Consider the following 14,817-nt stretch of genomic DNA (forward strand, 5'->3'; position numbering starts at 1 on the left):
TTTGATTCTTGTACAACACCAATACAACAACTGTACAACAACCCCTCACATGAGAGTGAGCCCCAGTATGTAGGACCCACCCTCATGTGAGGGATTATTGTACCGTTGTTGTATTGGTGTTGTAAATCTAATATTTTCCGGTGGAACTCACTGCATGAGATTCATCCATGTCTCTTGAATCTTGTACAACAGTTGTACAAGAATCATGTCCAGAATGAAAAAGTGTTAAAAAAGAAGTCATTAATATTCTTCCATACTTCTCATAATAACTTCCAAAAAGCACCCTGCATTAATTGGTATTAGAGGCCAACAACTTTTCAAGAAGATGGACGGAAGAAATAAATATGTAAACATTGATGTTGTGCATGGGGCAAAGAAACAACACTGATAAATTATGGTATATTTGTAATTTAAAATAATTGTGTTAGGTGGCGTGTGCTATTGGTATATGACATGTCAAATGAGAGTCATATAACATTAATTGGACGATAAGTTGGCAGAATTATATATTTAAATTGGAGGAAAAATTGAAAACTAAATCAAATGGACTAAATTGAAATGGTATGAAAATCTAAGGACTTAGATTTGATTTTTCCCTAAGAGAAATTAAAATAACGACATTATTATTAAACATATTTTAATTACAAAAGACGGATTAAATTAACAACGTACATCCAGTCTTTGTTAATTGTATTTAATTATCATACCAATTATGCAGCGATAGATAACAATTGATGTAAATTATCCAGCATATGGACAGCGATTTTCAGTTCTACTGTTAATGTTCCAGCTAATTACAACATGACAAACCATTTTAGTAAAATGCATATGTTATTTCTCAAGAACATCTACGTTCTGAGCAAACTGATAGTAGCTAGGATCCTCCTTTAAACATGAATCTGATCAGTATAATTGCCTGTGGATGACCCAGAGAAGGGCGAATTAAGCTCCCCATATAGCCATTGATTCATCCCAATGTACAACACCTCTAAACGTAGGAAGCTTGCATCATGCCTACACCCTTAGTCAAATCATCGTTAATCCCCCTAAAGTCAATCGTTGTTCTCTCGATCATCTACCAATCATTATTATTTTTTATTTTTTGACATGTCCACACAAGAGGGAGAGGGTGATTCGAACTAGTGACCTCCACTTCATGATGCGTAATCTTCAGCCCATTGAGGATGAAAATAAAGCTTTTAAAGCTATAAAGAATTTTTTTTTTTTTAAAAAAAAACTTTTATTTTTAAGCTTTTCTTAGAAGTATGTATTGACCTTTTTTTTTTATAAGAAAATATTAGGCTTCATTTGGTTTGTGAAATGAGTATTCTATTATTAGGAAATAGAATAGTTATTATCAGGAATAAAAAGAGTGGAATTGAATGGTTATTCCTTAGAATAATTTGGTAACAACTCATATACTTTAATCGAAATCCAATAAAAATTACTAAAAAAACCCCATATTATTCTTATTTTTTTTGTTTTTGAAAACTAGTAGGTGGCCAACCACCAATGGGTGGTTGACTAGCCACTGTAAATGGGGGTTTGGGTTTTCTTTTTTCTTTTTCTTTTTTTTTTTTTAAAAAAAAATTTGAGAGAAAATAAAAAATAATGAATGGTTTTTTTTCTGAAAAATGTAATCTATTCCTCTAATTTTTTAGAAGAATAGGTATTCTTCTTTGTAATGGAATAACTATTCCAAGAAATAAACCCTTACTAAATAAATGAACTACGATTCCATAAGAATAGTCATTATATTTCAGGGGTCTATTCCTCGAACCAAACGAAACCTTAAAAAATTATTTTTTGATTCTTTTACCAAACTGACAAGCTTTTTGTTTGGCATAGTTTTTTAAATGTACTAAAAGTACTTTTTAAACTCCTTAACGAATTCCAAATAAACTCTTATTGAAAAGAAAGATGAGTCAATCGTGTTTTGTATTCGACGATGCTTAAAGGTGACACCAATGGTATCATATACACGTATACAAGAATACACTGAAAGAGAAACTGAGACACTGACTTCCTAATTACATGTGACTGATTATAAATTTCCTAACAAGGTTTATTTTCCATTGATGTGATCGATAACATGAATCCTTCATCGCAGTGATCTCTCTCTCTTTCATTCTTCTGTGTGATTGATTGACTGGAGATTAGAGATTGATATGCGGTGATATTTCCTTAATAGGTTTTGGTCATGTACTTCAATTCCCTTCATATTGTGATGTCGTCCATCTGGCAGTATCTCCTCTTTATGACTATTAACATGATTCGTGGGAATTTGTCTCCATTTGAGTATGGGCAGCACGCTACAGCAGGGGCAACGTGAGCAGCTGGTGTAGGTTCATCACCAGCTGGAACGTATAGTCTAACATTATTCACCAACAACTTCTGATGAAATGAACAAGAAGTTCATGCAGGCAAGAGTACGTGCTCATAGATCTGTTGACTACATGTCTATAGAAAAAACTTGAACCAGGCCCGGAGGCCCCATAAGCTAAAATTCCCAAAGACATGGAGCAAAAAAAAAAAAACCAATCAGATAAAATTTTGAGTGTGTGTAACATTTCTTTACTATTCTAGAAAGAGTGATTTATGGAAGTGATGTTAATGGTGAAAAATGTAAATGTAGAAGATAGAATGGAAATGGTGAATGAGTTAAACGAAGTGGATTGAGTATGAAAATGGGGAATTTGAGAATGACCCAACAAGCTTCTGAATCAATTACAAGACACGTGATTTCTGCCCACTTTCCTAACTTTTCCTGTGACTCTCTCTGTGATTCTCGTGACTACCGCAAGATAAATACTCTTAACAATCTCTGCGCACAAGCCATCTAAACAAAATCCATCTCATCCTACATTCCTACTCCTCCAGGATTGGTCTTTATCTCATGTTACCTCTAAAAATATATAAGAAAAGGCGGAATCATCCAACCCTTAGAATAGAATAGGCGGTTTTGGGAATGTAGACATGGTGGTAAGGGAGCCGGATATGATGAAACCAGGTTTGGCAACACTAGTCATGGCTAAAATTCTTTTGATGGCTGAGCAAAATGAAAAGTCTATTGCTATATCTTTTTACGAGGTTTATCAAGAGCATGTTCAAACTGATCATGATGATCTCCATGTTTAATTGAGATTTTTTTTTTTATTATTTGAAAAAAAAAAAAGAAAAAAATTAAAAAGCAATTGCAACATATTATTTCTGAGAACATTCTATCCTTCTTAAATGCCCTTCATCTAACGCGTTACTTTCATTTGACAAAAATAAAAATAATTAAGATTTGACTGTTAAAACAATAACATTTATTAAGATTTGACCCAAACACAAAACGTGATGGAATCCTATCAAGTTTTAGAGGACCACTATATAAATTAAGCCTAAATGCTTTTTACCGTACACAATTAACATATCCTTCTCTATCTCCTTCACACCTAACATCCGCCACTGCATGAAGCTCTTTGATTCTTGCTAGTTCGAGCCCGAAATTCTCAAGAAACTACCGAATCGGTCGAATTCATCAAGTGAAGCAAACCCAGATCACCAAATTGAAGAAAAACCATCAAAACCAGAGATTTCACGCATTACAACCCTCCATACAAGGTCCATGAGTGACTAATTGAGCTCCAAAACAAGCTTCAACTCCGGTGCTCTGTCTCTGGACTCGGTCCTTCTCACGGCCAAACTACACACCTTCCTAGCCTTTTTAAACTTATATGATATTGCTTCAATGGACACGTTCCAATTTATGTATGCTATGTTACTTATGTACGTATATAGCTACTTATTATGAAATTGTGTTTTCTTGGTTTTAATAGCTTTCTTTAATGACGTTCTTGCAGTTGCATAGAAAAATGGAAAATAATATGAGGATGGTATTTTCCGAGTGTGAATTGCAAAGGAATAAAGGATTTGAACGGGGTAAAACTATAAATAATTGATAGCCTTGAACAAGTTGCCGAAACTAGTCTTCATGCCTTTTTTTCTTTTTCTTTTTTAAAAAGAAAATAATAATTTATTTTTTATCAGACCTTCAAGACCTAAATATTTTAGTGGGAATCATCTCCCAATGATACTTTGAACAATAAAAGGTGTATGCAATTAAATTTTTGAAATGTTTTTTTGTTATCGATCAGTTCAAGGGAGCTTAATGGAGTGGGAATTCAATCTTGGGCGTGTGGCAGTTTCTAAGGCTAATGATGCAGTTAGTCACCTACAGGATGCATGACCGGTCATTCAACATGATAATGTATACTTCATGGAACAATTCCCCCAAGTTTTGGAGATAAAACTACTATGGTACATATTCAACGTGGGGACTTTTCGGGATATCAACAAGAAAACTTTTTCTTTTTTGTTTTTTTATTTTGTTTTTATTAGTTACTTATGCAGTTTACTCTGATGGTTTAGTTTCAACCAAGTCTGTAAAAGCTATTTTATAGCTTATATCGTGTATCCTCTCCTAGATCAAGCATGTACTCATGTTAATGTAGATGTATCTTTTGTTGGCTAGGTTCTTTTGTTGCAATTGTGATCAGTAATGGTTTGACTTTGACTTTGCCAGGTGAAGGAAACTCTACCCCATATGCCTCTGACTTACACTACAAAAAAAAAAAAGTGTTTTGAGCCATTTTGAAAACAGCTCAACATATCAAGTATTAAGTCTTGGTTTGAGCTGTTTTGGACTAAAATGGCTCAAACCGATTTAAGCCGTTTTGGACTAAAACAGCTCAAACCGATTTAAGCCGCTTTTTAAAATGGCTCAAATCGGTTGGAGTCGTTTTGGCAAAAACGGCTCGAACCGGTTTGAGCCGCTTTGGTAAAAACGGTTCAAACCGGTTTAATCCATTTTGGACCAAAACGACTCTAACTAATTGGAGCCGTTTTAAGAACCTTAAAATGGCTCTAAATTTTTTCATTTTAAAAAAAAAAAACATTAATTTTGTTAGAGCCTTTTTAGGGTCCCTAAAACGAATTTAAATAAAAAAATTTACATAAAAATATTTTTTCGGAGTCGTTTTAGGGACTCTAAAACGACTTTAAATAAAAAGAAATTAATATATATATATATATATATCAAAATCCCTTTTGACCTTTTCTGTACACCATATGCATCCGATCAAAAGTAACCCCAAATCAGAATACCCATCACTAAGGGTCACAAACAAAACCCACAAATGCTCATCTAAATTTATCACAGCATCAAGACCATTAGGTTACTAACATTACAACAACCCACAATACACAACTGGCCGGAACACCACAACTTTTTTTCAATTGTTGCAACTGGGACACCCTTTGGCATCTGCATAATCATAAAAGAGGAAAAATGTTTTAGGACTTTCCGCCTAACAATTGAAAAAAAAAGAAGAAGAAGAAGAAGGGAATAGAGATCAAATATGAACTGGGAGATAACAAATAAAGCAACATATTTTTCTCTGAGGCTCTATGATATGTTATTTAACGACTATGGAAGTCATTGTGCAAAAACTAACTGGAAATCATGTCTCAAGCCATTGGAAATTCCATCGGATGCCTCCTTTGGTTCTGTCGTCGTCAACCCCTTGCCCAGTCGCCGAAAATCGCTCTTAATTGCCGGAAATCGGCTTCTGGCTACACCGGCTGGGTCTCAAGAGACAGTGGTCGTTGAGAGAGAGAGAGAGGAAGGAGGGAGAAGAAGAACAAGAAAGAAGAGAGAGTTGAGAGTGACGGATCAAAGAGAGAGTGAAAGAAATATTTTATGGGTGTGTGAAAGGAAAAAAAAAATTAAATTCAAAAAGTCGATTTTTTTTTTTTGCTGTGCTCGTGTGAGACACGAAAATTTTGTGTCCTACATATAGTGCTCTAAAATTTAGAGTTGTTTTTCTCTTAAAACAGCTCCAACTAGGAAAAGCACACATAAAAAATATTTTTTAAAAAACAAATTAAAAAATATTAAAAAAAAAAAGGAAAAACAAATCAAAAACAAATTTTTGTTGAAAAAAAAAACTGAAAATTATAAATAAATAAATAAACAAACGAAAAAAATTAAAACCATTTTTTAGTTATTTATTCTATATTTTTTTGCTATTTTATATATATTTATGAAGGGTATTTTTGTCAATGTTCCCCATAATAACATTTTTTGGTAGTTTGAGAGGGAGACATTGACACAATTGATAGTTTGAGGGAACATTGAAAATTGAATGGTAGTTTAAGAGGGATATGTAGATCGTACCGCGATCGATTACATAGATCGTATCACGATCCATCACATGATCATGTGTGATCGATCCAGGTACGATTTTTGTGATGGATCGTGGTACGATCTATGTGATGGATCGTGGTACGATCATGTGTGATGGATCGTTGTACGATCAATATGATCGATCGTGGTACGATCTATGTGAAACCTTTTTTTTTTTTTTTTTTTTTTTTAACGGCTGCAATTAGTGCCGTTTTGATCAAAATGGCTCCATTTTGAACCCTTTTTTGTTAAAACGGCTCTAATTTGAGCCGTTTTCGGAACGTGGCTCAAATTCAAGCCGTATTAGTTAAGACGACTTCAATTGGAGCTGTTTCTATTAAAAATGGCTCAAAATTAATTAGAGCAGTTTTAGTTAAAACGGCTCTAATTAAAAGCGTTTTTTTAAAACAGCTTTAATTGGAGCCGTTTTAGTTAAAAATGGCTCAAATTAGAGTCGTTTTAACAAAACGGCTCCAACAAAAACGGCTTAAAAAACCTTTTTTTTTTTTTGGTAGTGTTAGTTCATTAGAAAATCTTTTTAATCTTGAACATTAAACTGTTTTTTCTCTTTTATATGTATTGGAAAGCATCTTTAAAATAATAATAAAAAAAAAAAATGGTTGCTGTCCAAGGTTTCTTTGTTTTTGGTCACTAAGTTTTTGGGTATTAACCTTTTTTTCTTTTCTTTTTTGTCTGCAAAGGGCCTTTCCAAGTATGTCATTGACACTGACCAAAAAATAAATGATTAATCTTTGTTGCTAGCTTAATTCTTTAAGCAATTGAGTTATCGTGTCAACATGAAATTGAAATTAATGGCTTAATATATATATATATATATATATATATATATATATATATATATTTACTCTTTTCTGACTTGTGTTGAGTATAAATTTAAGGATTTGAAAAGTAAAAAATCTTAAGATCGAACTTAATTATACGTCATTATATATGTTTATCATGAAAGCTTACATAATTTCGACATAATTAAAATGAATTGTTCATTTAGTATAGGTATAATAGAAGGTTATTCCAAAAATGCATAAATTAAACTACCTAAGTCCCAAACGTATTACAAAAATAATTGTAGTCAAACCGGCCTTTTAAATAGAGGTACGCACGTATTATTAGGGGACTATATATATATAGCAGCTGAATCCAAAAAAAAAGAAAAAGAAAAAATTAAATAATATATGTTGGGGGTGACAATGCAAAACTAATAGGCAGGGCTTAGTCCAGAATTAATTGGGCTATTATATAACCCAGTTGAATATATAGTATATTCTTAGCATATGCAACTTAAAACAAATTATTATTTTGTTTATGTCGCTGAAAAAACTACACGTCCAGTTAAGCCCAATTAGGGATTAGAAACTCTTCAAATTTTTTAAATATTGAGATTCTCAAATTGTCAAATTTTAGCCATGCTTTACATGTAACGGTTCACAATGTGCCAATTGTCCAAATGAAATAAATGTTAAGAAATTTGTTAAATGGGGCTGTTTCTTTTTTGAAAATGATTTTTCTTTTTCTTTTTCTTTTCTATTCTTATGTGAAGGTGTTGTATTTTGTTCGAGATTTAATTTTTCTAGAATACTCTTATTTATTTCTAAAAGTTCACATATAGAAAGTAGTTATCAAACCGGTGGTTAGCGGCTATTAATAACCGTTAACCGCCTAAGCGGAGTTGTTGCGGTTGTGAAAATTCAATAGCAGCCTTAGCCGGTTGCGGTTAGAGTTAATAACCGCTAACTGTAACCGCTTGTAAAATCCTACATTTTATGCTGTTCGTCAATTCAAATTAACGGCCCAAAACACGACACGACATGACATCCAAAGAGCAACAAAAATTTACTGTCAATTTAAGGTTCATTTTTCTCTTTTGTTGTGTTGCGGAAAAAAAAAAAAAAAAACAGAGAGTAATCCGATTGTTATTATGAATCAATTGATTTATTTTAAATGCTATGTAGAACTAACGATACAATTATTGTGAAACATCCGGAAGAGTATGAATAAAAAAATTTACTTCAAAACGAATCGAAATTTTAGGCACCCTAGAGTTTATACATATATTCTCTTAGAGCATTTTCAGAAGATGCTCTAAAACCTCCCTATTATTTATGTACATTTAGGTATGATGCAAAAGTCATGTCTAACAGCTTGTCTTTTTGTTATCCAAAACACATTTTACGTTTTCAAATCACTTTAGCTTTTGTTTTCTTCTTGTTTTTTTTTTAATCATTTCTCTCTTGTGGTTTAAGAAGACCGGGAAATGTTGTATGTACACTCTCAAGTCTTAAGTGCACACTTTCTGACGTGATAGTGAAAATCACCATTGAATTTCGGATGAATCACCTTATAATTTTGGATTAAATGATGATTTTTACTGTCATGTTAAGGAGTATGGGAATGAGAGCGTGTAGCATTTATATAAGAAAACAATAAAAAATAACTGTGAGATAATATTTAAAGAACATGAAGAATGAAATAGAAAATTTGTTAGGAGTTTGTATTGAAAAAATAATAAAGTAAAAAATGATGCTTTTTGATTAGGTAAAATGCATAGCATTGTTGGAGATCGGACATAAATTTCTTAGAAATTGGGTTGTAGGAAATTTTTACAAACAAGCCTTGAAACGTGAAATACGCATATCCTTTAAAGCATGTGATAATTATTAAAGCTATTAAAAAAGCATATTAGAAACACATGCGCTTTGAAAAAATGTTTCTCACATTTTTATTCATTATCAACTGAACATTTATTAATAAAATAAAGTTTAGCTCAAGAAAACAACTGGACCAAGAGGCTTTAAACATCTACTAAGTTACAATCGTTAAGGATGCTTAAAGACAGAGGACAATGGAAATGACTACTTAAGGCCAGCAAATACAATTGATCTGCAATCAATATACCGATAATCTCTGGCAGGGAACCCGGATAATATGAGTAATTACAAGTAACTACTCTTTAAATTTCACCTTGAGGAAGCATCTTCAGGTGATCTTGTAATCCTTATAATCAGCTAAAGTGTAGCTTCTCAAAATGAAAGAGGTGCTTCCGGACAAGGTACACATAAGAAGTATAGAGCAATGAAGCCAATGTCACCAGCACAAAGGATATCAAAGTCAACTTCCAGAAATCCTGAAAAGCAATAACATGAATGGAATAGAGTTAATTCAAAGCATCAAAGAAGTACCTCGGATCAAGGAAACTACATAAAAATTTCGTGTTCTCGTGTAAGATTGCAATCGTATACTCATTTCCATTTCAAGTGAAACGGAGATGATCCTCGTACGTGCATGGCAAGGGTGTCTTAATTAAGTGCTCTTATTGAACTTTATGCAGATTCGGATAAAGCATAAATGAATACAGATGCAATCACTCAATGCTATCCTATTAAAAATTGAGTCAACACCAAATTCTAAACAAGATCACCTGTGGATTCGAGATAATTATTCCCATGACATAAGTCATCAAATCCAAAGTCGACTGCAGTGAGTTCTGAACACCTCCCACAGCACCACGATCCGCTTCAGGAACATGATCCTATCCAGGAAAGAAAATGAGTGAGAAGAGAAGAGAAGAAAGATATATCTTGAAAAAGCATAAACAAATTGCAGAAAATAACTTGTTCGCTCATCAAGATGAAGAGTATCAGAAATTTTATATGCAAAGTATAGTATTGGTATTATTGTTGGGTTTTTGCTACCTGCATTTGTTGGAGGACAGATAAGTCAAACATCCACAATCCAAGCCGAGATGTTGCTACACCAGCCATCAGCATATACGCTGCTAAAACGCTATTTTTGACCCAAATTGAACCGACACATACTAGGAGGCAGGTCCACTGCACGAAAAACACACAAATACCATAAAAATCAAAGGTGTGTTAGAAAGTAACTTCAACAGAGAATGATCCATAAAACCAGAAAAACCCTTTCAAATGGTTACTATTTGTAGATTTAATTAAAGAAAAAGTGAAACTATCGAAGTCATTTGAGCCTTACTCATTGCCAAAAGGCACCTCAAAGGAAGAGGTTTGCTCAAGGCTTATAAAGCCCACAACCCAGGCATACCTTGGCAATGTGGGACTCTTAACACGCCCCTCACGTGTGACATATTTTGGCCAAACACGTATTCAATATCGGGAGGGAAAGTCAAACATTGTCTAAAGACTTGTGGCTCTGATACCATATTTAAGTCATTTGAGCCTTACTCATTCCCAAAAGGTACTTCAAGAGAAGAGATTTGCTCAAGGCTTATAAAGCCCACAACCCAGGCAAACCTTGGCAATGTGGGACTCTTAACAAAACTAAAGGTGTGATTACGTATGGACACGTTACTTCCAACCACCAATGACCAATTTCTTGCCTACTAAGTTTTCACCTGAGACCAGGTAGACCAGAGTCCAGTTCTAATTGTGGAGATGCGAGATTGTAAGATTGGGTACACAAATGTTGCCGATATTCCGATCATAGCACTTATTCCGCGTCCGATTGAAATAACATAAGCAGGTATGCCTTGCCATTCTAAAACAGCAATCATCAAAGTTCCAAAGCTGCAAAGATTAAATCAGCAAGAACTTATTCAACATTTTGGATCCAGAACCTGAGCCAAAAGACAGCATGGAAAAAATATACATTGGGAGAGAGAAACTTTTATGTTCTTTGGGATGTGGTTAGAAGCAACTTAAGGAAAAATAATCAGAAGTAGGCAGTATCAATTTTCAAGAACTGAGAATGGGCAAATTCATTCAGTTAAAACCCAATACAAGTGTCATATTTCCCTCGGTGGTCTTTTATTCTAATGAGTGTACAATGCATATATAGGAATTAAGGGGAAAAGTTTAGTTGAACTTGCTTCCAAACACATGCTAAACGTGGTTAATTGGTTATATATTATTTTGTCAAGAAGAACTTGTTAATAGTTCATTACCTGAGGACGGTGAAATACAACAAAGCCAGGGCTAGTCCAGGAAGCACAACATCTTGTTTAAAATATACTCTCCATGCATCAAGACAAGGGACCCATTGAATTATAGTACTTTCCCAGGTGTTCACAGTCAATGCTGAATTGCCTCCATCATGAGAAAGCAAGTTTTCTGTCTCCTGGGAAGTTAATGTGCTCTCTTCCACAACTTCGACCGGTGAAAGCCTTGAGATCCTCTTTTGACTTCTTTCACCTAAAGCTGGTATGCCATTATAGACAGAGATAAAAAGCCAATATTCCACCCAAATGGATATCGCATTCCAGAGTGCCAAAGTCACAGCAGATGCTGTTAGTGATACAAAGCTGATAACGAAGCCACTTAAAACAGGAGCAAATAGCTTGCATATTAGATCAATTCTTCTGATAATTGAATTCAGCTTAGTTAGTATCTCTGGAGGATGGCCTTCTGATATCACAACCACCCTGTAGATTGGAAATCAATAGTATAATCAGCTAAGAGCTATCAAAACATACGAATCGTTTTGTAATATAACAAACTCCTTATGCTCTTATCGCAGCCAAGAAGATGTAGGAAAAGAAAGGGGAAAAAAAAAACAAAGATGTGACAGCAACAATAAAATGATTATAATGGAAAAGGCCAGTTTTTGAATTGGTTGATGTAAGATGCTGAATTTATTTATACTTTTTCCTTCATCGTCACAGCTGCCAAACGAAGCAATACTAGGCCACAACTGATAATGAGGATTACAAAAATATGAAATTTTTTCAAACTTGTACACTTGAAAAGAATGATTGGTATAATCAAACTTCGATCACTAACAGCAGTACACATTTCAACTAGAGTTACACAATACTCTATATGTAAGTGTAATTCTGAAGTCTTTTTTCACTTGAAAGCCCATGACAATTACCATTCTCTTTCAATCAAGATGGTACCCGCGAGTGACGAAAGCACTGCAACCGCTCCAGAGACGTTGGTTAATAGCACTAGTGAGATGAATGCTGCGTAATTAGTGGACTTCAAGGTTGAGAATCTCAGCAATGCAATCACTGTGCACCCAGCTATTATAAAAGAGAAATTCTGCGCTACCAACCATATTCGGAGAACCTACCAATAGAAATTTAAGATGCAAATTTATATATCAATAATTAGATTTGTCACTGCCAGAGAGTTCAACCTGCATATTCATACAAATCCATACAAGTATAGATTATCATATGCTAGTTTCTTCATGTCTCATCCTGTACACGAAGATGAGTTTATTTAAGCATATCAAAATGTGGACGGCTTAGAAGACTTAATTTTTCTCTTTCTTTCTTTCTCTATTATTCTAAATTTTTTTAAGTAACAAGAGATTTATCAAAGGATGCTAACAGGCTGCAAGGCAAGTATATAAGAAGCATACATAAGAGAACAGTGGATATTAACTATTAAGGATGCAATGAATTGATAAACTCAAGCCTGACACTTTGGAGATAGTCTCTGATCCACCTCATTTTTATCCCTCCCCTCTGGATCTTATTCCATACAACAATTCAAAAAGTTGACTATTAACTCCAACTCCTAATCATGTAGTCCTGTAATGATCTAAGATTCAAATGAATACTATCACCCGCCCCACCTAAGTAATGATCTACCAACTCGTTCTTGAGTGCTGCAATAACATAAAGAGTTGGGAAGGCCCGTCTGAAAGGCCTGTAAGCAGACCAAAGGTACCAAAATTGAACTATTCGATCTAATCATCTCCAAAAATCTTATACAAGATAACCCTGGCTATTGTAAATTTTTAAGAAGAAATAGATATTGGTTAGAATTTTCTAAGCTGATGATCAAGGGAATCCAAAAAGACTTTTCACTATGCCTGCTCAAGGGCCAGTCATAAGTAAAATTAATACACAAAATATTTTGGGTCTGCTAAGAGAATTTTGAAAATTTGTTGTATTGATGGTCACTGTCAAATGCAGAAATAATAGATGGTGAGCAAACCTTTACATATGTCAACCTATCCACCCATTGTCCGACGAACGGGCCGAAGAGCATAGTTGAGGCAGATTCTACCACGCCATAGAGAGCGGCAAAGAGTAAAGAATTTGGCCAAATGCTGATCATGTATAACCCCACAGAGAATTCCCACATTCTGCAAACAAGGGAGTATTGAATAAAAGCTTGCTTACAAAACACTAGATTTAGAGGAAGCATGTTGGGGGTGAGAAGCTAGCCGATTTGTCATTGTTACATGATGGGTGCATGGGAAAAATATCAAATCAGTTCGATCATCTAAACCATCCAGTCGATCTCACTCATTAGACAATGAAAAGAACTATAATATGGGTCACAGCTAAGTTTGCTTGAACAGAGTATTTGGTTCATCATTCATGAAATCAGGTTGACCTCTAGGACAAAATTAATTGTGCAATTCATCTGTTGAATTCTCAAGCAAATGGTAATTTGAATGAATTTTCAGCAGCTAAGAAACTGCCTCTCACTAGATTTAAATCCATAACAGAGTTCAGTCTGAATTTTTAACACCTAAATAAATTCAATTCTTAAATTGACTAATGCTTTAAAACCCACTCAGACTTGAAAACCAATATTGATAATTTTTGGGAAAATATACTGAATGAAGTAATTCTATAACCTTATATGTGAAGACATTGAAATACAAATAATGAACAAACTTCAAGTCCATTAACCCAAGGACATAGATTACAAAAGAAAACTCAATAGTAATGGATAAGAGGTAAAAACCTGGCACTCCATCTGGCCAAAAAGTGGGCAACGTACAAGTATGTAAAAAGTGATGAAGGGGTTGAATCATCCTGAGAAGAAGGTTGTTCTTGCTGCTGGTCAAGAAGTGGCTCTCTCATTATCGCTTCTTCTATCTCATCCTCTTCTTTCTACCTCTCCTGGGTGTGTTAATGTCCTTCTAGGTGATCATTACAAAATGAAGACTACACTAATAAACAATGATATATATGATTTGCATCATCGTCACCTCGAAGAAATAAAGAGAAACACCAAGTTTCCAAGCCACGTGTTACTATCCCATCACCCTATGCTTCTATTTACTAAAACAATAGATTAGATGAAATCTATCTGATACATGCATGATTTGAGAATCAATTTCTTTTTTTCTTTTTTTTTTTTTTTTTTTTTTGGATAAAATTTGAAAAGCCTAACATTTCTCAAAAATAAATTACAGTTTTATAGGGGATTTGAATAGGTTTTATTTTATTTTAAGAGAGTGCTTCTTAGTTTTGAGATAATAATATAAAGAGACGCTTGCACAAAAATTTAGCTGACAAAGATGAATACACGAAATGATCCTAATTTAAGAGTTTCCCATCATAATATATATATAAGGGTGAAAATGTATTTTCCTTTAGAGTCTATATGTGGGGAAAGATTTTATTGTAGGGTCAACTTAAGAAGATTGGTTGGTTTTATTTAAGAAAAAAATATTATTTTGAAAAAAAAAAATATAAAGAGTAAACATAAAACTAACTTTTTTCTACTTATAATAATAATAATAATAATAATAATAATAATAATAAAAGTACACGTGTGGCCATGAGCGACTGGGTGGTCACCCCTATCTAATCGGGATGGTTGTACAACCATGTCTTTCTAATA

At 33.9% G+C, this 14,817-nt stretch overlaps 1 protein-coding gene across 1 annotated transcript; it reads right to left on the reverse strand.

Annotated features, from left to right (window-relative positions):
* Positions 1 to 8,945: 8,945 nt before the first annotated feature.
* Positions 8,946 to 14,142, reverse strand: LOC133874304 (solute carrier family 40 member 2-like). Its single transcript, XM_062312194.1, has 8 exons — positions 13,933 to 14,142; positions 13,171 to 13,321; positions 12,095 to 12,291; positions 11,169 to 11,645; positions 10,620 to 10,791; positions 9,943 to 10,080; positions 9,669 to 9,779; positions 8,946 to 9,374 (listed from the first exon to the last, which is right to left on the reverse strand). The coding sequence occupies exons 1-8, from the start codon at positions 14,049 to 14,051 to the stop codon at positions 9,252 to 9,254; spliced, it is 1,488 nt and encodes a 495-aa protein (XP_062168178.1). The 5' UTR covers positions 14,052 to 14,142; the 3' UTR covers positions 8,946 to 9,251.
* Positions 14,143 to 14,817: the final 675 nt, after the last annotated feature.

This window comes from Alnus glutinosa, chromosome 7 (assembly GCF_958979055.1).
Source record: "Alnus glutinosa chromosome 7, dhAlnGlut1.1, whole genome shotgun sequence".
NCBI lineage: Eukaryota > Viridiplantae > Streptophyta > Magnoliopsida > Fagales > Betulaceae > Alnus > Alnus glutinosa.